The sequence below is a fragment of the Passer domesticus genome, chromosome 15 (genome assembly GCF_036417665.1).
Source record: "Passer domesticus isolate bPasDom1 chromosome 15, bPasDom1.hap1, whole genome shotgun sequence".
In the NCBI taxonomy this organism is placed as follows: domain Eukaryota; kingdom Metazoa; phylum Chordata; class Aves; order Passeriformes; family Passeridae; genus Passer; species Passer domesticus.
Genome location: NC_087488.1, coordinates 15,372,245 through 15,400,051, shown reverse-complemented (window position 1 = coordinate 15,400,051; position 27,807 = coordinate 15,372,245). Strand labels below are relative to the sequence as shown.

Sequence of the window (27,807 nt, the reverse complement as noted above, 5' to 3'; positions counted from 1 at the left end):
AATCCCCTGGGCCTGGGCAGCTGGAGCTGCTCCCAGCCCGTTCCTGCAGGGGGTGGGCAGCCCCCAGAGCCCCCCAGAGCTGCACCTCACAGTTTTTGTGGCTGTTTCTGCACTTGTTGAGTGCCTGAATTTCCCCGTGCCCCCACGGGGGACATTAATAGCTCAGCAGAGCTCTTTGCTAATTCCATTTTCTGTCCTTTGCCTTCAGCTGCAAGAAAAATTAGCCAGGAATAAAAAATGACCTCATAACAAAGAGCACCAAGCCCAGCACTGCTGGTTGCTGAGCAGGTACCACCTCCAGCCCCCCAAAAAAATTCCCCCTGCACTGAAAACAACCTCAGGGCGAGCCCCGAGCTGGGGGGAGCATGAAACAGGAGAGAAGGCCGTGGTGGCTCGAGGCCAGGGGCAGATTTGACCCAAATTGCTCCATCTCCAGCTGGTTGAGTGATTCACTCATCGAGGGCCTGGCTGCCAGGCTGGGGCTGCTCTGGCAGGGAGGGAGGGAAGGGAGGGAGGGGGCTGTGTTTTGTTTGTCCAGCGCCTTGGTTATCCAGGGAAGCGTGACACACGTGGGGGGAACGCTGGGAGCTGCCTGCCCGGCTCCCCTGGCACCTCTCCTGCTCTGCTTTGAGCTCGGGAGCAGCTCAGCACCCCAGCTGTGGTGGGACCCACAACTCTGGCTTGATGCCATAACCCTGTCCTGGTCCCATAATCCTGTCCCGATCCCATAACTTTGTCCTGATCCCATAACCCTGTCCTGCTCCCCATAACTCTGTCCAGATCCCATAGCTCTGTCCTGATCCTATAACCCTGTCCAGATCCCATAGCTCTTTCCTGACCCCATAACCCTGTCCTGGTCCCATAACCCTGTCCTGGTCATCATAACCCTGTCCAGATCCCATAGCTCTTTCCTGATCCCGTAACCCTGTCCTGACCCCATATCTCTGTCCTAGTCCCCATAACCCTCTCCAGATCCCATAGCTCTATCCTGATCCCATAACCCTCTCCAGATCCCATAACCCTGTCCTGACCCCATATCCCTGTCCAGATCCCATATCCCTCTCCAGATCCCATATCCCTGCCCTGACCCCATATCCCTGCCCTGACCCCATATCCCTGCCCTGGTGCCAGCTGTGCCACCCGGGGAGCCCCAGGCTCTGCAGGATCCCGAGCACCCCTCCAGCCCAGGCCTGTTTTCAGGGATGGGGGAGCCCTGCCACGGTTTTGGGGCCGTTTGGGCTTTGCCAGGAGCACGGACATGGGGTGGGGCTGGAGGAGGAACCACCCTGAGCGGGGTTTCCAAGGTTTGAGGAATCAGGAGTTATAAAATCATGGAATCATCCAGGCTGGAGCAGAGCTCTGCGACTGCTGAGTCCCACTGTGAGGCCACCACTGCCCCGTGTCCCCAAGTGCCACATCCCCAGGGATTCAAATCCCTGCCCTGAGCCGGGATTTGTGCCTTTCCACCGAGAATTCCCCCAATATCCAAGCTGACCTTCCCCTGGAGAGCTGATGGGACCCTCAGCACCCAGCCCAGCCCCATCCCAGTGATTTTTTGGGATGCACACACAAACCCTGCAGGGCTCAGGCCTTGGCCAGACAGCTGCTGCCACAGTGACCCGAAAAACCAGAAAATGCAACAAATCCTCCACTTTCCTGTCCCTCCCCACTCGGGTTTTGGGGGCTGGATCGTGCCTGGGTCAGCCCAGCTGGGTCAGAAATGTTTTTTAGTGAAGTGCAGCCGGGCTCTGCCTTGATTTCCCAAGGTCTGAGCCCTGCCTCTCTGAGCCACACGTGCTTTTAGGGGGATATTTTTCACTCCCTGGCATTTCATGTCTGTTGTGTTTTAAAGGCTGTTGCCAGTTTAGTTTAGACCCCCAAAACTTTGGTGGAACTGCAGGGGCTTAAAAATGACCTCAGAGCAGGCTTGAGTCTCCTGTGCTCTCCTAGAAAAGCTGGAAATGTCCCAAAAATTTGGGAAGGGTCTGGAAACATCCTGGGGGTGATGAGCAGCCTCAGCTTCCATCCCCAGCCCTGCTCCAGCCACCAGGGTGACCCCAGGGCACTGCACAGGCACCAGGAAAGGACTTTGCTAATTAGTCCTGGCTTAACTCGGGCGAGCTTTGCGCTCTGTTTGGTTAAGCCCGGCCTGGAGTGAGCCAATCTGCAGCAGGGAGGAAAAGCCTTCGTGTTCTCTCTGCTCTTCCCTGGGAGAGCCCCACTCGGGGGGATATTAAAGGCTTTTGTTTCCAGGAGCTGTCAAAGCCCTCACCTTTCACAAGCACTAAAACAGCCCAGGGAAAAAAGGAAAAAAAAAAAAAAAAAAGAAAAAATAAGAAGGAGGAAAAATAAAAAATCTGTGAGTGGAACAATAATTCTGGAGCCATAAATCTGAGCCTGTAAATCAGGGATTGACGGGTGGTTGCTGTAATGTCTCGGGAGTTCACCTTCGAGGGTTGCTTTCACCTGAGGAAAAGAGGGGGAAAAAAAAATCCCTGAGTCTGTGCCCTTCCCCTCCAGGGACGCTGTAAATCACCTTAATGTCACACCCTGGCTCTGAACCGGCCCGAAAAGAGCAGGGAGGGAAAGAGCTGAGTGAAAAAGGACGGGGGAGAGCTTTGGTTTCATCGGGATAACCCAGAGCCAGAGCACTCCCTGTCAGAGGCAGGGCCAAATCCTTCCCTCCCTGAGGCTGAGCCCTGCTGCTGCTCCTGGTGGGCTCAGGGCCTGGGGACAGCCTGGGGACAGCCTGGGGACAGCCTGGGGACAGCTGGAAAACCTCGGGATCAGCCTGTGGGGTTTGGGATTGAGGGAACACGGGGTGGGAGCAGGGATGGGGAAGGGGGATGGTGGAGGATGTCACCACCCGAGCAGGGAATCGTTAAAAAACCATTGGAAAAGGGCATGAAGTTCAACCTTTGGGCAAATCCAGCAGGGAATGACCCGGCAATGTCCCCATCCATGTGGGAATGGGGGACAGCACCCCAACAGGAGCAAAGGGACGGGCAGGGCACGTGGAGCATCCCAAAATGCACCCCGCTGTCACACCGGGCAGGGACAGGGACAGTGGCACAGCCTGGGATGCCCCAGGTCCATCCCTGCTCTCCCGAGAGCCTCAGCACCCCCAGCGACCCCGATCCCACATTTGTGCATAAAAACAACCGAGCGTGACCTGAAACAACCGGCCCCAGCTCGGATAAACAACCCCCTCACCTCACACCGCCCTAAAATCCCCCTCAGACCCCAAAAAGCGCAGGTGTGGGGGCGGCCCCGTGCCCCCCAGCCCCCGTCCCCACCGCTGATTTCTCCTTATCTGCATCTTTTATTGAAAATTAAAATCCTTGCGCGGCTTTTCCCAGGGCTCGCGCGGGAAGGGATCTTTTCTCGCAGCCCCACTTGACTCCAATTAGTTGGGATAACAAAGCTGCCGCTGTCGGGGGATTATTGACAAATGCTCCAGGGGGAGAGAAAAATAAAAGGGCAGGAGAAGGGTCTGTTAAAAGGACAGCTTTTAAGGCTGGAAACAAAACCACGAACAGCGCTGGGGAGGCAAGGAAAAGACCAATTCCTGAAAATACCAAAATTCAAAATTCCTGGTGGTTTTTTTTTTGGTTTTTTTTTTGGTTTTTTTGGGATGGCATTTCCATCGATCAGCCCCCCTCGAGCCAGGGTTTTGCGAGGCGCTTTCCCCGGGTCACCAGCAGCATCGCTCCCTGCATGTGCCGGGAATCCATCCCCTCCCATCCCATCCCAGTCTCCCCGTGCTCCCAAACCCCGTTCCCATGGGCTCCTGCCCCTCCAAACCTGCTCCTGCAGCTGCGCCCTGCACAAAAGGACTGAGGAGCATTGAGAGCAGCACAACTCCTTCACTGATAACTCCTTCATATTTTTTTCCCTGACTTTTTCCCCCCCCCCCCATCCCTCTTCTCCTTAATTTCAGCTAAAAGAATAGAGGGGGTAAAAAATGAAGCGCGCTCCATAAAGGGCAGTGAGTGTTATCCCCGAAAAAAAGAGAAATCAATAAAAACCGCACAGAGCTTTTTTTCTTCCCTAGGTGGCTCGGACAGCTGGCTCTTTAAATATTAATCAGGGGCTCATTGATATGCAAATAGGCGAGGGGAATAATGCAATAATGCTGCCGCAGCTGCGCAGCCCGGCCCGCTCTCCAGGATGAATGGGAATAGCTGAGGACACAGGTGCAGGGAGCGGGGCTGCTGCCCTCGGGAATCTCCCAGCCGGGCCCACGGAGCCCGAGCGGGGCACTCCTGGAGCCTGGATCATCCCTGCTCCCATCCCTTGGATCATCCCTGCTCCCATCCCTTGGATCATCCCTGCTCCCATCCCCTGGATCGTTCCCTGCTCCCATCCCCTGGATCGTTCCCTGCTCCCATCCCCTGGATCATCCCTGCTCCCATCCCCTGGATCGTTCCCTGCTCCCATCCCCTGGATCATCCCTGCTCCCACCCATGGATCATCCCCTGCTCCCATCCCTGGATCATTCCCTGCTCCCATCCCTTGGATCATTCCCTGCTCCCATCCCTTGGATCATTCCCTGCTCCGATCCCCTGGATCATTCTCTGCTCACATCCCTTGCCTCTGTGGAAAAATGGGGCGAAATCTCTGGAAAAACTGGGCAAAATGTGTGGAAGAATGATCTCCCATCCCCTGGAACATTCCCTGCTCCCATCCCCTGGATCATACTCTGCTCATATCCCTTGCATCTGTGGAAAAATGGGGCAAAATCCGTGGAAAAATGGGGGAAAATCCGTGTAAGAATGGGGCTAAATCTGTATAAGAATGGGGAAAAATCTGTGGAAAAATTAGGCAAAATCCGTGGAAAAATGGGGCAAAATCTGTGTAAGAATGGGGCAAAATCCATGGAAGAATGGGGCAAAATCTGTGTAAGAATGAGGAAAAATCTGTGGAAAAATTGGGCAAGATCCGTGGAAAAATGTGGCAAAATCTGTGGAAGAATGACCTCCCATCCCCTGGATCATTCCCTGCTCCCATCCCTTGGATCATTCCCTGATCCCACCCTTTGGAGCCTGGATCATTCCCTGCTCCCATCCCCTGGATCATTCTCTGCTCACATCTCTTGCATCTGAGGAAAAATGGGGCAAAATTCGTGGAAAAAATGGCCAAAATCTGTGGAAGAATGGGGAAAAATCTGTGGAAAAATGGGGGAAAATCCATGAAAAAATGGGGGGAAATCTGTGGAAAAACTGGGCAAAATCTGTGGAAAAATGGGGCAAAATCTGTGGAAAAATGGGGCAAAACCTGTGTAAGAATGAGCTGTGGAACAGCTGAGGACGCAGGCGCAGCGAGCAGAGCTGCTGCCCTCGGGGATCTCAGCCGTGCCCATGGACCCCAGCGGGGCAATCTTGGAGCCTGGATCATTCCCTGCTCCCATCCCCTGGATCTGTGGAAAAATGGGGCAAAATCCATGGAAAAGTGGGGAAAAATCTGTGTGAGAATGGGGCAAAATCCGTGGAAAAATGGGGCAAGCTGTCACCTGTGCTTGTGCCGCCGTGTCCCCTCGCTGGCACCTGCTGCTGCTCCTGCCTGCTCCCCACCCTGCTGAGGGGGCTGGAGGGTCCCAACCTATTCATTATTAATAACTGATTATCAGTGATGACAATTCTAGTCACTTTATTTCCAAGGGGTTTGCCTCTTCCCACACTTTATTGGGAGCAAACCCGGGGTGTTGGTCCCACCTTCCTGCTCACACCCCACTCCAGGGGAGCAGCTGCCTCGGGAATTCGGCCCAGGAGATGAGGATGAAGGAGTCAGGGACCTGCTCCAGCCCCTGGGGTCACACAGGATGGCAAATCCTGCTCCTGCCTTGCTCCGGGAGCTCATCCCACGGATCCAACTCCAATCCTGATGTGATGCCGCTCCCTTAAAAGATTTTTTTCCCCAAAAATCCTTTCTCCACTGAGGAGAAAGCAGAGCTGCCCCGTGGCTGGAATGATCCCCAAAAACCGAGCCTGGAGCTGCAGTGGGAGGATGGAGCTGTGCAGGAGGAGTTGGGATGAGGCTGACACCGACATTCCTGGGATGTGCCTCGGGGGATCTTCTGTCCCTGGATCTCCTCCACGAACAAAAGCTTTGGGAGCGTGGGTGGCTGGGCCAGACAGGGAATAAACAGGGAATAATCAGTGGCACGGAGCTCCCTGAGCCAGGATCGGGCTGTGTTCCCCTGAAATCCAAGTCCTCGCCACGCTGGGAGAGCTCCATCCCCTCCCTGCCATCACCAAATCAGCTTTTCCAGCAGTTTTTCCAGCTAAACCCAGCCTTGAATTCCTTGCTGTGTTTTCCTGTGCCCGTGGAAGAGCAGAGGCAGTGCTGGAGCTGTGGCACGTCCCTGCCCATCCTGCTGCACCCCAACCATGGAATATCCCAGAATGGTTTGGGTTGGGAGGGACCCTAAAACTCATCTCATTCCACTCCCTGCACAGGGACACCCTCCACCATCCCAGGCTGCTCCAAGCCCCGTCCAACCTGCACCTGAAAAGCCTCCAAGATAATATTTCCAGCCAGGGAATGATGCTTCTCAAATCCAGGACCCCCTTCAGCCCTAAACCGTGGCGTGTCCCCACCTTTGGCACCGAATTTCACCAGAATTTCCTCCTCTATAAAGCTGGAAAAATACCCAGCCCGGGTTGTTCCGTGCTCTGTAAGGAGCAATTATTCCTTTGCAAAGCCCAAGGAAATCAAAGCCGTTCCCATAATCACCTACTGGATTTTATCAGCGTGTTTGGGTTACGCTTTGCCCCTTTGGCTAATTCCTAATTGATTCTTTAATCCTGACAAGTTTTTTATTGCCTGATACAAGAGGGATTTAGCCCAGGAACCCTGGGAGACGCAGGACACGGGGCAGGGATGACCTCATCCAAGCCAAGGCTTTATTTGATAATCTATCACTTATTTATTGTTCTAAGTAACCACTTGCAGGTGCTGTGACTTCAGAGGAGCTGTCCCAGCACCCGGCACACGCCGGGGAAAGCTCAGCCCTCTGCAATCCCACCCGGAGCTGCTGCTGCTGCAGAGGGAGCGGGATCCAGCCCGTGCTGGGAAAGGGGAAACGTGGGGATGGGCACGGCAAAATCCATGGAAAGATGGGGAAAAATCCGTGGGAAAATGGGGAAAAATCCGTGGAAAAATGGGGCAAAATCCGTGGAAAAATGGGGTAAAATTGGTGGGAAAATGGGGCAAAATCTGTGGAAGAATGGGGTAAAATCCGTGGAAAAATCTGTGGAAAGATGGGGAAAAATCTGTGGAAAAATGGGGTAAAATTGATGGAAGAATGGGGGAAAAAATCTGTGGAAAAATGGGGCAAAATCTGTGGAAAAATCTATGGAAGAATGGGGCAAAATCTGTAGAAAAATGGGGCAAAATCTGTATAAGAATGGGGGAAAATCCATGGAAAAAACTAGGCAAAATCTGTGGAAGAATGAGCTCACACAGGGACAGCTCCAGAGCTCACCTGGGGACAATTCCAGATCCCACTTGGGGACAATTCCAGAGCTCAGATGGGGACAATTCCAGAGCTGACACAGGGACAATTCCAGAGCTCACACGGGGACAATTCCAGAGCTGACACAGGGACAATTCCAGAGCTCACCTGGGCACAATTCCAGAGCTCACTTGGGGACAATTCCAGAGCTGACACAGGGACAATTCCAGAGCTCACTTGGGGACAATTCCAGAACTCACCTGGGCACAATTCCAGAGCTCACTCAGGGACAATTCCAGAGCTGACATGGGGACAATTCCAGAGCTGACACAGGGACAATTCCAGAGCTCACCTGGGCACAATTCCAGAGCTCACTTGGGGACAGTTCCAGAGCTGACACAGGGACAATTCCAGAGCTCAGCTTTGTCCTCCTCACCTGCCTGGCAAATGTGGACAAGCTGAGGGTTTGGGGCAGGACAAGGAACCAGGACAGGGATGTTCCCACAGGCCAGGCTGGCACTGCCCGTGTCCCTCCTTGGGCAGCGCTGGCATCCCGGGTGGCACCTGGAGAGCTCAGCCAGGCACATCCCTGTAAAAATCCTGTGCAAACCCAGGATGTGCTTTGGGGTTAGTTCTGTTGGGTTTTTTTCCTGGGGGGAGGTGGGATGGACACCCCAGGGACACCCCAGGGAGGTGCCAGCCCAAAGCCACCCCACCATACCCAGGGGTGTCCCCCCACCCAGCACAAACTGGGATTCCCAGCTTCCCAATCCTGGGAAGAATCCCACTGGAGTCCCCGGGGCTGCAGCTGAGAGGAGGTGACAGAACTGAGCCCCTGCAGGGGCTTTCAGCAGAAATGAATCCTGCATTTGAATTTCCTGCATCTGCAGCTGGAAACCCCCCTGGGGTTGGAGGCATTGGAGGGTTCCCCCATGAGGAAGGGGCTGGGCCCCAGGCAGAGCACACAAGGTGCCTTCCCAAATTATCTGCCCCTTATTGTCTGCCCAAGCGCCTTCAACCAAGCAGTACCCTCAGGAAAGCTGGAAAATGGGATTTTGAGTGGCAAGACCCCATTGTGGCTTCAATTTTAACCCCAAGTAGGGGGCAAAAAAAAGCAGGGAGTTGGGAGAATCATTTTTTCATTAAAATCAAAATGGATCCATAATGAAAATAGACTTGGAATGGGAAAAGTTGAGTGCAAATGGAAGCTTTTAAAGATTCTTTTGACTGACAATAACCTGAAGACCCTCCAGGAACTCCAGCCTGGAATAATCAGATTAAATGGAAACTAATATACGATCCTGAAATTCATCCCATGCTGCTCTAAACGTGGAGCAGCTGGATAATTTTGCCTACAGGTTTGTGCCTCCTGCCCAGCAGTTCACACGGAATTGTTTGGCCAAACTCAATCTACCAGGAAGGAAAAAAAAAAAAAAAAACCCAAAAAGCTTTTTCCTTTCATATGTGTTAAAGCAAAGCCAGCTTTTCCAAGCAGCTGGGAGCAGGGAATGGATATGGCTGCAGGTATTTCCTATGGGAATTCCCAGCCTGGAGTTTGGCTGCTTTCAAATCAATGACTCTGACTGATAAAAGGTGCAGGAATAAGGAATTCTCTGGGTTGCTGCAGTGTAGGTGTTGGTGGGGCATTCCTGCATGGACACAAACTCATCTCCAGCAGCTCCTCACCACCGACCCCTCCACAGGGGCCACATTCCCAAAACACAAACCAAATCCATGTTTTTAGAGGAATGTTTGGAACTGGAACCTGGGTGGGATTCCCAGAGCAGCTGAGGCTGCCCCTGGATCCCTGGCAGTGCCCAAAGCCAGGCTGATTTCCTCCCACCTTGGAATAATTGTTCCTTTTCTTTTCTAAATTCTTGTCCCAGGGAAATGTTTCCAATGGAATCCCCTCCTGCCCCTTTGGATGGGTTTTGTCTTCCAGGCACTGCTCTGGAGCAGAGCGGGGAGCTTGCATTGAAAAAAAGAAAAAAAAAGGGAAAAAAGGGGGAAAAAAAAAGCTTAACAAGCAGCAAACAGGAATGGGAATGCTGGTCTGGCATCCATTATCCCTGACCCAGAGGTTGGAAAGCAAAAGAAATTCATTAAATTGGGGAGGGGGAGGCAGTGCTGCTGGGTGCCCGGGGGTGTCACCTGTCACCCCTCTCCTGTCACCCATCTCCTGTCACCCATCTCCTGTCACCCCTCTCCTGTCACCCATCACCCATCCAGGGCTGCACCCCCTGGAGAAGGAGCTGCCAGGGCAGAAGGGGAGGGAGAATTCTCCTCTCACCGCCCTGGATCCTCGGGATGGGGACAGACACTCGGACACGACACCAAATTCTGGATTCTCCCCAAAACACAAATCAATCCCAGGACTCACCTCATCCCTCACCTGCCACCCCGTTCCCACGGGAGCTGCCTTGTCCCTGGTAGAGACTGGGGCTCCTTCTTTTTTCCCTTTTTAGCAATTCCAGGAAAAACAAAAACCCAGTGAAGCTCCTGCTGGTTGTTCAAGAATAATTTGCTTTAATTCCTTTCCAGGAACATGTTCCCATTTGGTACATGTGGTCAAAAAGGTGCAAGGCAACATGGAAAAGGGCATTCCTGTGCCTGCCTCCACAGCCCACGCAACCCCAGAGATTTGGTTTTTTGGTTTTTTTTTGTTTTCCCGTTTTTGTTTCAAACCCACATCCAGCTGCTTTTGGCAACACCAACACCTCGCCCAAAACCAGCCATGGTTATTTGCTTGCCTTTTTCCCAGTTCCAGAGGAATTCCTGAATGGAGCAGCCTGGCAAAAGAAATCAGCCACTGAGGTGAGAAAAAGCAGCTCACAGAGCAAGTGGGCAAACTGGCTGGGAATCTTCTGGAAAACAGGCGTGACCAAGGATGTGGATGTAAAACAGAGCAGGAGGTGTTTGGGAGGGAGCTGCCCCTTCTCCACCTTCCCAGCTGGTCCCTCTCGTCCTGGCCGTCCTTTTCCCTCAGTCCTGCACGGGATAAGGCCAGTTCCTGTCCTCAAAGAACTTCCTGAGGCCCTGCAGGTTGACGGGGGGGAAATAGGGGCCGATCCTCCTCCGGATCCACCACTTCCCGTCGCGGGCGTGCTGCCCCCCGGGCTGGCTGAACTTGTACCTGAAGTGTTCCCCACGGATCCACCTGTGGAGACAACAGCAGCAGCTCAGCGCTGGGCATGGCTTGGGAAGAGGCTCGGGCCATGGTTTTATCCATGGGATTGGTGTTTTGGAGCCTTTCTGGATGGAGAAATCAGCTTGAGGGTGCTCAGGGTGGCTCCATATCCCAGTACTCCATCCATCCATCCATCCATCCATCCATCCATCCATCCATCCATCCATCCATCCATCCATCATCCATCCATCCATCCATCCATCCATCCATCATCCATCATCCATCCATCCATCCATCATCCATCCATCATCCATCCATCCATCCATCATCCATCCATCCATCCATCCATCCATCATCCATCCATCATCCATCCATCCATCATCCATCATCCATCCATCCATCCATCATCCATCCATCCATCCATCCATCATCCATCCATCCATCCATCCATCCATCCATCCATCCATCCATCATCCATCCATCCATCCATCCATCATCCATCCATCATCCATCCATCCATCCATCATCCATCCATCCATCATCCATCCATCCATCCATCCATCCATCCATCCATCCATCATCCATCCATCCATCATCCATCATCCATCCATCCATCCATCCATCCATCCATCATCCATCCATCCATCCATCCATCCATCCATCCATCCATCATCCATCCATCCATCCATCCATCCATCCATCATCCATCCATCCATCATCCATCATCCATCCATCCATCCATCCATCCATCCATCCATCCATCCATCCATCATCCATCCTCCATCCATCATCCATCCATCCATCATCCATCATCCATCCATCCATCCATCCATCCATCCATCATCCATCCATCCATCCATCCATCCATCCATCCATCCATCATCCATCCATCCATCCATCCATCCATCCATCCATCCATCCATCATCCATCATCCATCCATCCATCATCCATCCATCATCCATCCATCCATCATCCATCCATCCATCATCCATCCATCATCCATCCATCCATCCATCCATCCATCATCCATCCATCCATCCATCCATCCATCCATCCATCCATCCATCCATCCATCCATCCATCCTTCCGTCCATCCATCCCTGGGATGCCCACAGCACACAGCAGTGACACTGGAAGGTTTTGGGAAGCTCCCAGCTCCTCCTGATGCCATTTAGGAATGCTGCCATCCAGCTGTGCCTCAGGAATGATGCAGGAGCACAGGAGCTTTAACTGCCCTGAGCGCTCCCCACACCTTTCCACAGCTACGTATAAAATAGTAATAATAATAATAATAATAATAATAATAATAATAACAATAATAAAAGCAGGAATGAGAAGGTTTTTTCCTTCCTCAGAGCCCCTGGAGTGTTTCTGCCCGGGAGATTCTGGAGCAGGGATCTGAGTCCCCCAGCACCCCCTGCCCAGCCGGCGGCAGCTCCGAGCGCATCTGTTTTCCGGCTGCTCCGGGAGCTGACAGCGGAGGAGGTTTGAAAGCAGTGCAGAAAGAAACATTCATCAGTGTCAGGAAACACTCTGGGAGCTGCCCATGCCGCTGGATCCGGGGGGTTTGTCCCCCTTGATGTAGGACATGCTGACAAGGGCCGCAGCGGCGCCCGCGCCGGGAGCATCGCCGGGCGAGCCCATAAAATACCCACGAAATAAAACTGTCAAAGTCGTGTCAGTGCTCATTTAAACCTGCTCTGCTCCACTAGGAAAATACAGACCCCGCTACTGAGCAGGGCACGGCAGCTGGGGGATCCCTGGGGCGGCGGGAAGGTCCTTCCTGCTGCTGGAACAATTAGGGACGGCTCCGATGGATTCGCCATCAGCGCTCGGCTGCGGGGAGCGCGGCAGGGTGAGGGGCTTGGAGAGAGCTGCACCCCGCCCAAGGCTGGCTCCAGCACAGCCCAACAGCTCTGCCCAGTCCTGCTGGCACCCAGGAGAGCAGCACAGGAAGGATTCTCCTACAAAACCATGGGAATATGGGGTACCCAGGGAGGTTTGGAGTCCCCATCCCTGGAGGTGTCCAAGGAACTCCTGGAGGTGGCACTCAGCTCTGGGGACAAGGTGGGCGCTGGGCACAGGTGGGACGTGCTGCACTTAAAGGCCTTTTCCAGCCTCAGAGATCCTGGGATTCTGTGTCCATCACACCCATCATGTTTCCCAGAGCGGCTGGGGCTGCTCCTGGATCCCTGGCAGTGTCCCAGGCCAGGCTGGACAGGGCTTGGAGCACCCTGGAGGGCGTCCCTGCCATGGCAGGGGTGGCACTGGGTGATCTTTAAGGTTCCTTCCATCCCAAACCACTCCATGATTCAATGACCTCCCTTTTCCCTCCTCCTCTGAGGATGAAGGAAGATAAATAGGAAAAGGGGCCCTGAGTGGAATTTGGGGAGCACAAACCTGCATCCCACCCCCACAAACTCTGCCCTGCAGCTGCTGCTTTCATTCCAGCCTGGCCCATTCCTGCCCTCCCTCTTTTCCCTCTTTCTGAGGCTGGGAAAAGCCAAACGGGGCTGGAGTGTTATTCCCACAGGGTTTCCTTTGCAGGAACACAAAATTCCCGTTAATAACTGCAGTGTTCCTGAACAGCCTCGTCCCTCAGGGTCCAGGTAGCCACTCCAGGATGATTGGAGATCTCCAATTGCTGCCTGACTGCTTCCTGGAATTCCCAAAACATCTCCAATCCCAGATCCACCTCCCAAAAATGCTTCAGAGGCTGATTTTATGGCAGTCTCCTGCTCCCAGCACCCTCCACCTGCCACTCTGATGCTTTTTCCTTCACTGAGTGGCTGCAGAGCACTTCCCAAGCTGGACCCATCTCCATATATTCCCAAAATAAATGTGAGCAAGGTGGAAAACCTGGAACCCAGGAGGGAATATTTCCTTGCCAGGCTCAGGATGTAAAAGCTGCAGTGTTTAATACCCACCGGAGCCCCTCATTTCAGGGCTCACAGAGTTTACAAGCTCTGCCAGTGTTTATAAGCTGCCTGGGTGCCTCAATCCTGGAATTATGGGATTTTCCAGCTCCTCCAGTGCTGGTGCTGCTCCCTCTTCCCGGGATTCAGGGAGGGAAGGTGCTACAAACTCCCATCCTTCCAGGGCTCTCAGGGTTTGTGCAGTTTTGGGGCTTCCACAAAGATCTCCTGGCAGCTGGAAGGGATCCACAGATCTTGGAAACTGAGCCTGCAGGAGATTCCCTGATTTCTGCTCTGGAAAAACAGCAACAGCTTCTGGAAGGTCAGGAAGGAGCTGCCTGACCTCACCAGGATGTCCCAGGCACTCAGAGAAGGACGAGAAGGACTTGTGGGGATTTACTGAGCAAACACAAACTGGCAGCTCCTCCTGGATCCCTGGCAGCAGCTCCCATTAAAAATGCGTTTAAACCGAAGGATTTGATGGGATTTTGGGATCCAGGAATTCCTCCCTGGGAGGGTGGCAGGCCCTGGCACAGATTCCCAGGGAAGCTGTGGCTGCTCCACCCTGGAAGTGTCCAAGGCCAGCTTGGATGGGATCTGGTGGAGGATATCCCTGCCCATGGCACGGGTGGGACTGGATGGCATCCCAAGGACTTTCCAGGAGATGGAAAACCCTCTCTGCTGTGAGGAGAAGGGGACAAAAGGGTCCTTTGGGCAACTTCTGCTCCAACAGCAGTGCCAGGAGAGCGACGACACCGATGGAGGAGGCACAACTGAGCCACCCCCAGAACCCCTCTGCCACCACCCTTCAGGGCATCCCCAGCGGGCTGGGCAAGGCCCTGGCCTCGGGGAGAGGCCAGAAAAGCTCAAAAAAAATCAGCATTATTTTTGCAAAGCACCGTTTTGCCCCAGCAGCTGCCCCGCAGCGCCCTCGGGAGCCGCTCGTGGCTCAGCCCCTGCTGCCATCTCCCAACTGGATGTGTTAAAAATTAGCAGCAATATTGGACTGGTTGGGATGGGGGCCTAAATCTCCCAGACAGCTGTAATTAGTTCCAGAGGGTGCAGCTGTCTCCCTGCAACAGCTGAGGGGTTCCAGGGGAAAAAAAAAAAAACAACAAAAAAACCAAACCCAGTGGTGGTTTCTGTTATAATTAATGGCCTGCCAAGGCAAGGAGGGGTGGGAGAGGGAAAGAAAGAAAGGAAGCAAAATGTGGGGTGTTTTTTTGAGGTTTTTTGGGGTGTTTTATCTCGAGGTTCCCTGTTCTGTTGTAAATCAGGGGGTGGGAAGGCCAAATTCATCGAGGTAATGTTGCTCCAGCATCGCTGTTCTTGCCCTGTTGGTGGGAGGGAGCATAAATGAATCATCTTGGCCTAAACTGAGGGAATCAGGGCGGTTTTGGGGTGGTTTTTTAGTGCTGCTGATTCTGAGGCTCCTGCAGGGTCTGGTCCCACAGAGCTGGAGCATCCCACGGGCAGCTGATCCTCAAAATCCCCTTGGGAAGTGGCACAGTGGGGTTAGGAAGGGTGGGACAACACCAAGGGCAGAGAAAACTGTGGGGGAAAAAAAATAAACCTGGTTCCAGATGGATCCAAGGCTGGAATTCACCCTGCCAAGGAAGAGAGATCCCATGGCCACCAGACTTCCCAGCCTAGGGGAAATCCTGCCAGCTCGGGATGAGCTCTGCCTTCCCTGAAATACTGAGGGTTTTTTTCCCCAAAGAAAACCCCTTAAACTTCCCTTCAGGACTGTGGAATTTAATTCTGGTAATAGCTGACAGATTCTTTTCCACCTAACCCCAGTGAGGCCTGGATTTTCCAGGAGTTCCCTGCTCTCAGCACTGCTCCAGAGTCACTTTTGTCCCTCTGGGGAGGGTCCAAACCCCAAACTGGCTTCTACAAAGTGCAAATATGACCAAGCTCTTCCCATGGTTTGCACAGATCCCAGCCCAGGCACCAAGTCCAGTCACTTTTAAATGGGAAATAAAATAAAGTCCCATAAAAAAAGGATCCCAAATGCCCCATTCCCCTGTGTTCCAAAGCATCCAAAGGGAGGCACCAGCTCCCTCACCAACACCACCACTCCAAATCCAGCTCTTCACACCCATGGTGGGGCTTTTCCAACAAATTGCTACCTTAATTGGAATAAAAATCCTGAAGTGACCGTGATTTAATATCAGAGACACCAAACAGACCTAAAAAATCTGTTGGTTTTTTTTTCCCTCCTGTGGGCTAAATCTGATTTTTGTTTCCTCTGATTGTTGCAGCCTTTTCCACGGTGTGTTCAACACTTCTGAATTTCTCAGCCCAAGCCCCTCTGTTCAGATTTATGAGGGCTGGGCTTTTATGAACTATCCACTGCCCTGGAATATTTGGGAAATCCACATTCCCCAAACATCACCAGCCTCGAGCTCCAGGCTTCCCACTCAGCCAGGCCCTCAACAATGCCCTCATTTTTAATCAGTCACCTGTTTCTCATTTGAAGTTTATCACACTTGAAAAAATACTATAATTTCTTGAGTTGTAAAGAACCCTCCAAACTTTGGTCTCCGAAATTTCATTTCGAAGGCATTAACTCATTCTGAAAGTCCCTTGGCTATTTAAGGTGTAGAGTTTCCATTAACAGAACAAACTCTGTGGAGGATGGAGTGCAAGGTTCTTATGGAAAACAGCCCCTTCCCCTAATTATTTAGTCTAGCAGGGAATGAAAATAATTAAGTCTCAGAATTCCCTTTGGAGTGGAGGGAGGGGGGAATAATGGAAGGAAAATTAGGAGTTTTTTCCACCCAGCTACTGTGGTGGGAATGAAGGGATCCCTAAGGTTGGCAGCAAACTTTCCCCTCAGTCTGGATTAAAGTCCAGGATCAGGGAATTACAGGGTTAGGGATGGTTTGGGATGGGATAGAGGCAAAAAATCATCCAGTTCCATCCCCTGCCAAGGGCACCAGGCACAGAGGGCAGGGTTAGGTGGGATTTTGGGAAGGAATTCCTCCCTGGCAGGGTGAGCAGGCCCTGGCACAGGTGCCCAGAGCAGCTGTGGCTGCCCCTGGATCCCTGGCAGTGTCCAAGGCCAGGCTGGGCAGGGCTTGGGGCACCCTGGGACAGTGGGAGGTGCTGGGGTTGGAACTGGATGGGCTTCAAGCTCCTTCCCCACCCAAACCATTCCAGGATTTTGGGATTTTTACCACCTTGGGGTTTACCAAGCACCTCAGAGGAACCATTTTGGTAAAAGTGGGAAGTTTTCTGTGCCTCAGCTGGAGAAGAAGTCTCTCACCTCAGAAGGTTTAGGGGATGCAGTGCCCTAAAGCTGGAAAACATCAGTGGGATCCAAGAGAAATTTCATTCCTGGACCTGCATCCCTGTTTGCAGTGCATCCTCAGAGCCTCAAATGGAAAACATTAGCAGCAGCATAACATGGCTTGACTTGATCCAAAATGCCCCAAAAAATGTTTTCTCAGCTAAAAATAACTCCATCAACAAAACAGACGCTTTGGGGACAAAATTCCTTTTGTGTAAAACCTCGGAGTTTTCCTCTGTGCCTTTCCCTGGCTGATGTTGGCTTTGTCTCTTCCTTGAAAACACAAACAATTCCAAGATGAGTGTCCACAAACTCAGTAATTCCTGCAGGGCTGTTTTGTCTTTGAAACACCTCAGGAGGTCCATGGAGATGGTGGGGTTTGACCTGAGCTCACAAAGAGAACGTGGCAAAGCCCCCAGAGCCGAGGGGCAGGAAAGCTCAGCAGGAGGGACCATTCCTGGCCAGGAGCAGCAGCACCGAGCCCTCCATGGATCTGCTGGGAATGGGCTCATCCCAAGGCTCCCTGTGACCCTCCAGGGGGAACTGAGGAGCTGGCAGCACTGTGGTGTCCATCAAAGCCACCCTAAACCCCTAAATCCCACCCGAAATCCCACCCAACACCAACCCCAACAGGAACCTCCTGTGCACGGCCAGGATGGGAACAAGGTGGAGCCTCCAGCTCCCCTGGGATAACTCCAGGCTCCCCTGGGATAACTCCAGGCTCCCCTGGGATAACTCCAAGCTCACCTTGGAGGGTCTCTGCCTGCAAAGGGGTTTGTGGCCAGCAGGGACAAGGTCTCCTCCTCCTGGGCCAGCAGCTTCCCAGCCAGGTGGATGATCCATTCGTTCTGCTCGTAGGTCTGGGGGAGGAAGGAGACATGGAAATGTTAGGAACTGCTGGGATTTTCCTGGGGTCTTACTGGGATGAAAGATTTCTGGCCTCGAGGAGAGATTTTGGTGGATTTGGGTGGAAAATGGTGAATTTCCCAGTGTTTCAGCACATGTCCCATGGGATCCTTGAGGTCCAGACAGAGCCTGGCACCCTCAGGGAGCAGGGAGAGCTTCCCTGGGTTTGTTTTTGCTAATTCTGCCCCCAAAGATCTGATTTAAATCATTGATTTAGCAGCAAGCCCCACAGGGGAACCATAACAGCACATTTTCCATGGATAACCCATCCAGCCTTTTAATCCAGATTGCCTTCCCCTGGGAAAAGGCTTTGGGTTGGTTCCCTCGTGTTACCCAAAGGAAAAGAGAAGGAAGTGGCTTCTCTCTGCCCAGTTCCTGTCTCCTCTTTATTTCCTGCTGTGTGATCCATCCTCTTTAAATTCCTTCCTCATGGAACCCCTTCTGGAGCAGAGTTTGACTCTGAATTCAGCTCATTCTGAGGAAGCAGAGATCTGGCCTGGATGATCCTTGTGGATCCCTTCCAGCTCCAGACACTCCCTGATTCTGTGATTTCCCTCCCTGCAGGAATCCTGCTCTTCTTCATCCTCCCTAAAACTTCCCCGCGGTGTCTTTCCGAGGTTTCTCCTTTTCCTGCTTTTTTTGCACGAGCTCCTGGGTGGATTTTGGAGTGCCAGCAGCAGGGGACACTGTGGGAAAGGGAAAGCCGGGAGCTGTACCTGCAGGGCTCTCACACAGCTCAGCCCGAGGCAAAGCTGCTGCCAGAGCTCCTCATGGCCCGCTTTGTTATTCCTGTCGCCAGGGGAAACGGGAGAGAAACCATGGAAAACACCAGGGCCCAGCGGGGCAGCTCTACCTCGCAGGGTTTCTGACCCCATCCCATCAGGATTTAGAGGAAAACCACAGTTATTTCAGCCAAAAAGCTTCTCAAAAGGATGGCTCTCCCCCTCCTGCTCCTTCCATCTGCTCTCATCCGTCGGGGATGGACGATGGAGACAGGGATGCTCCCTCCACCAACCCCCAGTGCCACTCCTGGGCTCTCAGGGGGGGACAGGGGACAGAGGCCACCGTGGGACTGAGGCCGTGGTGGTCCTGGCACAGCAGGAGCCCTGGAAGCAGGAGCCTGGCATGGTCTGGGGTGTGCCACACCAACCTCACCCACGTCCCAGGGAGAGCTGGCACCGTCCCCACCCCTGCCAAGGCCTGGCTGTGTCCCCAAGGGTCACCCACTCCCAGTCTCTGTGTCCCCCAACACCTCTGGGATGGGATTTGGGAAGGTGGTGCCACCCTGGGAATCCCTGGCTGGCACAGAGGAGCTCCCAAAAAGGTGCCACAGCAGGGATCAAACACCACAAGTGACACCTTCAGGATTCCGGGTCTCCCTGGGCATCCCAGTGCTCTGGATGATGTTAAAGATCATTTCCAGGAGAGCCTGGGAGGTTTGGGAGCTCCTGGGTGCCAGCTGGGAAGCAGCAGGAGGATGGAGATGGGAACACCAGGGACCCCGAGCTGGAGCTCCAGGAGGCCCCCAGACCTTGCAAGCCTGGCTGAGAACCAGGAGGCTCCAGGAAGGTGGGATCGGCTCCCGTGGTCTCCAAATTGTTAATTAGCAGCTCTGCGCTCACCAGAGTTGGACTTCTGGTCTGTAAAGTGTTTTTCTTGTAAAATTTACAACATGTCTGGCCCCAGTGAAGTCTGCGGTGAGAAGTTTCCAGGCGGTGCAGCCCCCGCCCCCCTCCCCGGGCTGTGCTAACGACCCTGCTTAACTCATTACTCTGGAAAGCGATACCCTGGAAAAGGAGGGGAAAAGAGTCCGGGAGATCCGGGCTGCACCCGGGGAAGAGTCACTGCAAGGGGCTCCTCTGTCCATGGATCCAGCGGGATCTGCACGGCCAGCACGGAGGGATCTGAGTGTGCAGCAGAGCCTGAACCATCCAGGGCATTAATTAGAGGAGAAAAAAGCATCCAGGGAGGTGGGTTGGCCTGTTTTGGGGTCAGTTTTGGGGTTTGGATCTTCAATGAGCACGAGAAGCAGCTGGGAGTGATCCTGCACAGTGATGGATCCCTGGGCTGCTCCATCTCCATCATCTCCATCTCCATCTAGACATGGACCACAGCTCCCTGGGAGTGATTCTGCACAGTGATGGATCCCTGGGCTGCTCCATCTCCATCTCCATCTCCATCTCCATCTCCATCTCCATCTCCATCTCCATCTCCATCTCCATCTCCATCTCCATCATCTCCATCTCCATCCAGACATGGACCACAGCTCCCTGGGAGTGATCCTGCCCAGTGATGGATCCCTGAGTGCTCCATCTCCATCATCTCCATCTAGACATGGACCACAACTCCCTGGGAGTGATCCTGCCCAGTGATGGATCCCTGGGCTGCTCCACCTCCATCATCTCCATCATCTCCATCCAGACATGGACCACAACTCCCTGGGAGTGATCCTGCCCAGTGATGGATCCCTTGGCTGCTCCATCATCTCCATCTCCATCCAGACATGGACCACAACTCCCTGGGAATGATCCTGCACAGTGATGGATCCCTGGGCTGCTCCACCTCCATCATCTCCATCTCCATCATCTCCATCCAGACATGGACCACAACTCCCTGGGAGTGATCCTGCCCAGTGATGGATCCCTGGGCTGCTCCATCATCTCCATCTCCATCCAGACATGGACCACAGCTCCCTCAGCTGCTCCTGCCCTCCTGGGGGCACACAGAGCCTGGGCTGCATCCACACTGGGATAACTGGGAAGCAGTGACAGCACGGGCACTGCAGGGAGCCCATCCCTGTGTGACCCTGCCCAGTGCAGCCCCAGGGCAGGAGCACACTTCCCTCCTCATCTCTGGGGAGTTCCCATGCTGTTCTAGCACAGAAAGCAATCCAGGGAGCTGAACACACACAAACCCCACTGACAGCCCAGTGCAAAGGCAGCACAGCAGAGCTGGGGGTCCCAAAAAAACAGCCCTGAAGCCAAAGCCTGTCTGTGTTCATGCATGGCCAACACAAGGCACCCTCCTGGTGCTCATCAAAGAATTACTGCTCCAAAATCACAAAATACTGCTGCCCTCAGACTGCATTTAAAGCCCAGTGTTTGTTGGATCGTTCTTGAAGCTGCTCCAAAAGTCTGTGGATGTAAAACCTGCTGTGGAGCAGAGCTGGGGATGCTCTGGGATCAATGTGTGTTTTCCAGAGATGAGGATATTTCTAAAAAACCTTCAGCTGCTTTCCTGAGAGCAGAGAGAGCCTCCAGCAGCAGGGATCTGCTCTGGGTGGTAACAGAGAGTGATGGAAACTTCAGGTAATGCATGAGCTGGAAGAGCTGAGGGAAAGAAACCCCATTTCTGGAGAAGGCAGATTCACCCCAAGGACACCCCATGGAAATGTGAGGGGCAGCTCTCCAGCCACATCACCCTCAGCTGTCCCTACAGCTGGGCCCAGCACCCAGAACCTCCCAAACTCCTGTTTCAGGTACAGCAGAGGGACCAACAAAGATCTTGGGGCACTTTTTGTGCTAAGCTTTGAATTCCTGATAGGTTTCAGCCTCGTGCAGAGCTCAGGCAGAAACCTCCTCCCCTCTTTCCACGCCAGCCTCACCCCAAATGCCTCTTTGGGAAGGGGTTTGCTCCTTCCCCCAACCACACGTGAGGAGCTGAGCAGCACTGCCCCCCTCCCCTGCAGCTGCTGGCACTCCCTGACCTCCCCACTCCGACCTTCCCAGGGAATAAACACGGAGTTCTCACCTTGAACACATTCACTGGTGTCCAGGAGAATTTAACAACTGTGCAGGACTGAAACCCACAGCTCTGCTGAGGCAGGCACCAGCGAGGAGCCAGAGCCAAGCAGCCACAGTAGCAACCAAACCCCGCTGATAACAAAGCCAAGGGAACGTTATCATCCCAAAAAAAAACCCAAAAAGCCCCCCCGGCGCTACAGGGAACATGTTCCCAACTGAAATAATAATAATAAGGAGGGTTTTCCTTGAGCTTTAATTGGTCATTTAATGAAAAAGGGCTGGGGATTAGCGTGGTGTTTTATGGAATCTCGGGGCTGGCACGGGCACAGGAGGAGGTCAGGATGGGATGCACATGTGGGAACAGCTGGAAACTTGGCACGGGAGCCCAGGGTTATTATTTCACGTGCTTGGGAGCCCTGAGTGGTTTCAGGTTGGAGTCAGTGGCTGCCAGAGGGGCAGGGCAGGTTCCATTTCTCCTGTTAAGGTGTGAGGGGCTGGTTTTGTGTCACAGCTGAGCCACTGTGGATGTAACTCGGGAATTCCACCATGGAATTCTGGGCATTCTCACCCCATAGCCACCCTGCTGTAGTTCAATTGCTGCTCAGGGGGTGTGAGCTGTCAGGAGGAACAATCCCTGCCAGAAAGGAGGCCACAGTTAGTGGCACCTTTTGTTGTTTTATGGAATTCCAGCTCACCATCACTTGCTACCATCCTGCTGTCCTAGGAAGGGCCATTCTATCATCTTCAAAACCCCATGGAATCCTGGAATGGTTTGGCTTGGAGGGACCCTAAAAGCCATCCAGTGTCACCCCTGCCAAGGCAGGGACACCTTCCACTGCCCCAGGGGCAGCCACAGCTTCTCTGGGAATTCCATCCCAGCCCCTCCCCACCCTCACAGGGAAGAATTTTTTCCTAATTTCATCCCTTTTATCTGGGAGTTTCCCAAAGCCACGTCTCCAGCCCAGTGTGCATTACTCACTAAAAGCCACCCCTCAATCTATCCCAGCAGAAAATCCTTGGGAAAGCAGGATTCCTGAAGGGGGCAGGAATAAAAGGCTGCATGAGAGAGCAGAGCAAGACGTTGGGAATCAGCTCCTGGATGCCAGCTCTGCAGGGAAAGGCCACACCTGGCACAGCTCCTGTGTCACCTCTGCTCGGGGAAGAAAAGTCCCTTTGTTCCAGGGTGGGGCCTGGCAGGGCACTGGGCAGGAACCTCTCCCCAGGCCAAGGTCTCCCTCTGGATTTATCTGCTTTGGCATTCTGGCCACTTCCCTGGCACTGCTGCTGCTTCACGAGGTGAGGCTGCCTGGGATTCTGCATGGGAGACAATGATCCCAGGGAAAAGGAGGAAATAAAAACTCCCCTGTGCACAGGGAGCAGAACGCTGCAGGGAACTGAGCTGAGCTGAGCCCGCGTGTGAGAGGGGGAAGGAAGGAATGGAGAAGGCTGAGCTGGGTGCAGGGAGCACTGAGGGATGATGATGACACCCACGCCTCCTCCCCCGGGCAGATTTTCCCTCTGAGCACCTTCTGGCTGCAAGGCTGAGATAACAGGAGGCTCAAAGGAAATATCTGACAAGAAGATGAACCTGCCTTCTCCAGAAATGGGGTTTCTTTTCCTCAGCTCTTCCAGCTCATGCATTACCTGAAGTTTCCATCACTCTCTGGTATGGTTGTGTTTGAGGGAAGAGAGGAGAACCTTGACTCCATGTTTCAGGAGCCTGATTTATTACATTATGATATATATGATATTAAAATGCTACACTGAAACTATACTAAAAGAAATAGAAATAAAAGGATCCATCAGAAGGCTGGAAAGGACAGGAGAGGAATGACAACAAAAGGTGCAAAGAGGAGCCTGTCAGGAGAAGCACAAGGGATGGGAAATATCCTTCCCTCAAGCCCAGGGCTTTTCCACAGCCTGTCAGAGCTGGGAATGTCAGCCCTGTCCCCGGCCACTGCCAGGGAGGTGCAGACAGCCCTGGGGGAACGGGAGAGTGGTGCCAGAGACACATCCCAGAACTTCTGGAAACAAATTAAATCGAATCCAGAGGCTGAGCTCGCTCGTTTGTGGACTCTGTAAACTCCCACACGGGTTTTGCACAACTCCTCTGGCTTCACAAGCTCCTCCTGGGCTTTCAGCTCCTGCTTCTCCTCCTTTCTGCTGCTCTGGGGGACTCAAGGTCCAAACAACACCAGGGATTTCTGTGGCTGTGCAGGACAAGCAGCCCAGGGAGGCAGCTGGCAGCGGATCTGCAGCTCTCAGTGCTCCAGCCGAGCAGTGGCCATTCCAAACGGGATTTATTTCCATGCTTAAGCAGGTATTTACATGCCTGAGCATCCCAGCTCCCTGCCCTGCCCGGGCAGCTCGCCTTCCCACTGCTCTCCACCAGAGTTACCCCCATTCCCACTGTTCTCCACCACAGTTATCCCCATTCCCACTGTTCTCCACCACAGTTATCCCCATTCCCACTGTTCTCCACAACAGTTATCCCCATTCCCACTGTTCTCCACCACAGTTATCCCCATTCCCACTGTTCTCCACCACAGTTATCCCCATTCCCACTGTTCTCCACCACAGTTATCCCCATTCCCACTGTTCTCCACCACAGTTATCCCCATTCCCACTGTTCTCCACCACAGTTATCCCCATTCCCACTGTTCTCCACAACAGTTATCCCCATTCCCACTGTTCTCCACAACAGTTATCTCCATTTCCACTGTTCTCCACCACAGTTATCCCCATTCCCACTGTTCTCCACCACAGTTATCCCCGTTCCCACTGTTCTCCACCACAGTTATCTCCATTCCCACTTTTCAGCCAGAGCAAAGAGACCTTCCACACTAATTGCTGCTAATTAGCTGCTGTGGACACACCTTGAGAGACCAGCACTCCAAGGGTTCCAATGGGAACACTTGGGGGAAGCTTTCAGTGAATTAAACACTAAAAAAAATGGATTAAACACGAATAATAATGAAATAAACACAGTGAATTACACAGTAATAATAATTAATTAAACACTAATAATAAGGAATTAAACACTAACAATATTGAATTTAACAGTAAGGATGCAAAGAGGCTGGGTTATTTCCTCTGCCTCCTCCCAGGTACACCAGACCCCTCGGCACAGCCACACTCTGCCCTGCACAGCAGCACTTGTGTCTCATCCTTCAGCTTTAAACCTCAGATCCCTTTTATCTGAAACCTCCAGGACATTTCTGCCCTGGGCAGAGCCTTTTCCACACCTCAGACACAACCTGGGGGAGCTGATTTCTCCCCCCAAAACACAGCCTGACTTCCACCCCCAGCTCCATCCACCCCCTGCACCTTTCCCTAATTCCAGGCCCTGCTCCTGGCTGCAGTTTGGACCTTGGCTGTGGTTTTCCTGAGGGATCAGCAGCCCTAATGCAGATTAAATGAAATTCCAGCACACACAGACCAGCAGGGTAAATATCAAACCACGGCTGATGTCAGGGCCCAGGAATCCCAAAGGCTCTGAAATGAAAATGCCACAGGGACAGCAAATCCAGGAGCTCGTGGCAGAGGGAAGAAGAAATTCCAGGAGAGGATGCAGGGACAAGGAGAAAAGCCTGGGGTACTCTGAGATGGGTTTTCCTCATGCCACTGCTGTCAGTCAGTTCTGGAAAACCCAGCTCATGTCACATGGGTAAGATTTGCAAAATAAGCTAAACAAGAATTAACGTTCAACTTCCCCCCCTTATTTAATTTCTGGCTGTCACCTGTTTGTGATATCACGTGGGGAAAGTATTTGGAGGGCCCAATGTCCATGTGTGGGCAGGTGGGGAATGGGAGCTGCTGTCCCCAACAGGGATTCTTGGTATTGCTAAGAAACCTTTAAAAAAAACCCTCACACAAAATTGCCAAGAGTTTCATTACAGTAGCACAGTCCTTTAGGAACACAACCTTTGTTCTTGGTTTTTTTTTTTTAAACATAATTAACTCAGCCACTGCTTCCAACACTCCCCTGTGATCCCAACACGTAGTAAATCCATGTAATTGGTTTTTCCTGCTCAAGGAAGGCCCAGGCTTTCAGAGGCACCCACCTGGAAGGCAGCAAACCACATGAGCCAGTCGAGGCGATAGTGGTAGGGGGAGATGAGGCACGGCCTCCTCCTCAGGTCCCCGGGCTTGCACTTGAACTCAAACTCCTCCCAGACTGCTGTGGGGTCATTGGGATCCGGGCTGGATGTCCCCTGAAGGATGACTTCTGTCCTCTCCTTGGTGATGCTGTGGGGTGCAGCAGGCTGTTGTTATTTGGCTCAAATCGTGGAAAATCATAAAATCACAGAAAGGTTTGGGTGGGAAAAGCCCATCCAGTTCCAACCCCAACACCTTCCACTGTGCCAGGCTGCTCCAAGCCCTGTCCATGGACACTGCCAGGGATGCAGGGGCAGCCACAGCTGCTCTGGGAATCTGTGCCAGGAAGGAGGGAGAAGGATTTCTCCCCATATCTCAGCTAAAGCTCTGGTTCTTGAGAGCCCACGAGTCACTGGCCTGGAGGCACAGTTGGATCCAGAGAACCTCTGGATCCTGGGACCTCTCTCTCTCCAGCAGCAAAGTGAAATTCCAAGCTCTTCCTTTCACCACGTGCAGCTGCTGCCCCAAGGGCCAGCTGGGATCCATAAAGATGATTCCTGCAGGACAGGTGGGGCTGTGGATCAGAGCTGCTGGTGAGTACTCCCACGTGGCTCAGCATGGAGCAGTGGGAATGGCAAACTGCATGGAAACACCACCCTGGAGTCCTCCTGAGCTGCCAGAGACACCCCCCTGCCCCAGGAGCTGCTCTCCACACTGAGCACAGAGCTACAGAAACCTGCTTGGCAGAGCTCTGCAGCTCCAACACCCTTTGGATTTTTTTTCTACTTCGATTTTGCCTCCTCCAGCCCAAGAAACTGAAAATTTGGGAACACACAACCTCCACCTCCTGCCCTGATGGCTCCCAGGGAGAGATGCTCCCAACCTAAGGAATGCTGAGCATCTCCTCTTTTAATTGTTGCCTCCATTGAGGAGCTCTGTGCATTCTCCAGCCAAGTTCCATTTCATCCCCTGGGCTGAGCTCTGAGCCGTGGCCAGCTGCCCAAGGCTCAGGAACACCCTGTAAATCAGGGACACCAAATTACCAATAAAAGGCTGCTCCTACTGTGTGATCCCAAACCTGTCAGCTTTCACATCATCCCAGCTTCATTAGAAGCTGCAATCCTCTTTTTATTGGTTTACACAGGCTGGAATTACCAACATATTTCAGCACATGCTCTGTAGGGTCTGGTAACTGCTGAAATGGAAACCAAAGGCTGGAGGAGAAAAAGGACAACAACCCAAAGAAAACAATCTCCTGGAGCTTCACCACTCCAGCCTTCAAAGAATTTCGAGGCTTATTTCTCTCTCTGTCTCTCAAAAAAAAAGAGGAAATTTTGGCATTTCCCCACAAGTGTTGATGTTTTTAATATTTTTTCTAGTTTTTTTCTGTCCACATAAATTTCTGCTATTTGAAAAACTGAGGAAAAATTATATTAATTTGATGTGTCCTCAGCATCTCCAGTGCTTGTGGTGGGACTCGTTCCTCCCCTTCACTGGGGAGGCCAGACCTTTAACAGCCAAACTGCTTCACCTTCTGCAAAATATATTATATTTATGATTATATTTATATTATAGTGATATTTATATGGATATACAATGAATTTCCCAAGCCACTCGCTGGAAAAATCTTACCAAGAGCTGCTGTGGATGCTTCCAGGAGGGAGAGCAAAGAGTGCAGGGGAAGAGAAGCTCACCAGAAATAAAGAGGGCTGGGGATGGTGAAGATATCCTGGATGAACTCTCCTATGGATATTTTCATCCTGCTCCTATGGATATTTTCATCCTGCTCTTACATTTGCTAAGTCGATGGAATGAGCTGACTCATAGAGAGCTCAGAGAAAATAAATTCAGTGGGAAAGAAACCTGTTCCTTTTCTCCTTGTTTCTCATAAACAGATAATCCATAAATTGGAATTTAGTAGGAAAGAAACCTGTTCCTTTTCTCCTTATTTCTCCTAAACAGATAATCCATAAATTGCAATGTAGTGGGAAAGGAACATGCCCCTTTTCTCCACCTCTCTCATAAACAGATAATCCATACATTGGAATGTAGTGGGAAAGAAACCTGTTCCTTTTCTCCATCTCTCTCATAAACAGATATATCATACACTGTATTTCACAGGGAAAGAAACCTGCTCCATTTCTCCATCTCTTCCATGTTCCAGGCCTACTGGAAGGATTTCCCTTTAGGTTTAAGGCACACAGCAGGTCTGGCTCTGCAATACCCCGGAGGGAGCTCTGGGATGTGCCACTAAAGGCCCAAAGGT

The 27,807-nt window shown here is 52.5% G+C and overlaps 1 protein-coding gene across 2 annotated transcripts in view; it reads right to left on the bottom strand.

The window, feature by feature from the left end:
• Positions 1-10,207: 10,207 nt before the first annotated feature.
• LMF1 (lipase maturation factor 1) overlaps positions 10,208-27,807 on the bottom strand; it is a 138,898-nt gene continuing 121,298 nt past the window's right edge. For both annotated transcript variants that reach the window (XM_064389860.1, XM_064389861.1), the window contains 3 exons: positions 25,508-25,691; positions 17,542-17,654; positions 10,208-10,613 (listed from right to left, as the gene is read on the bottom strand). In XM_064389860.1, coding sequence (XP_064245930.1) covers positions 10,439-10,613; positions 17,542-17,654; positions 25,508-25,691 — 472 coding nt within the window. In that variant the 3' untranslated portion in view covers positions 10,208-10,438. The remainder of the gene's footprint in view (positions 10,614-17,541; positions 17,655-25,507; positions 25,692-27,807) is intronic.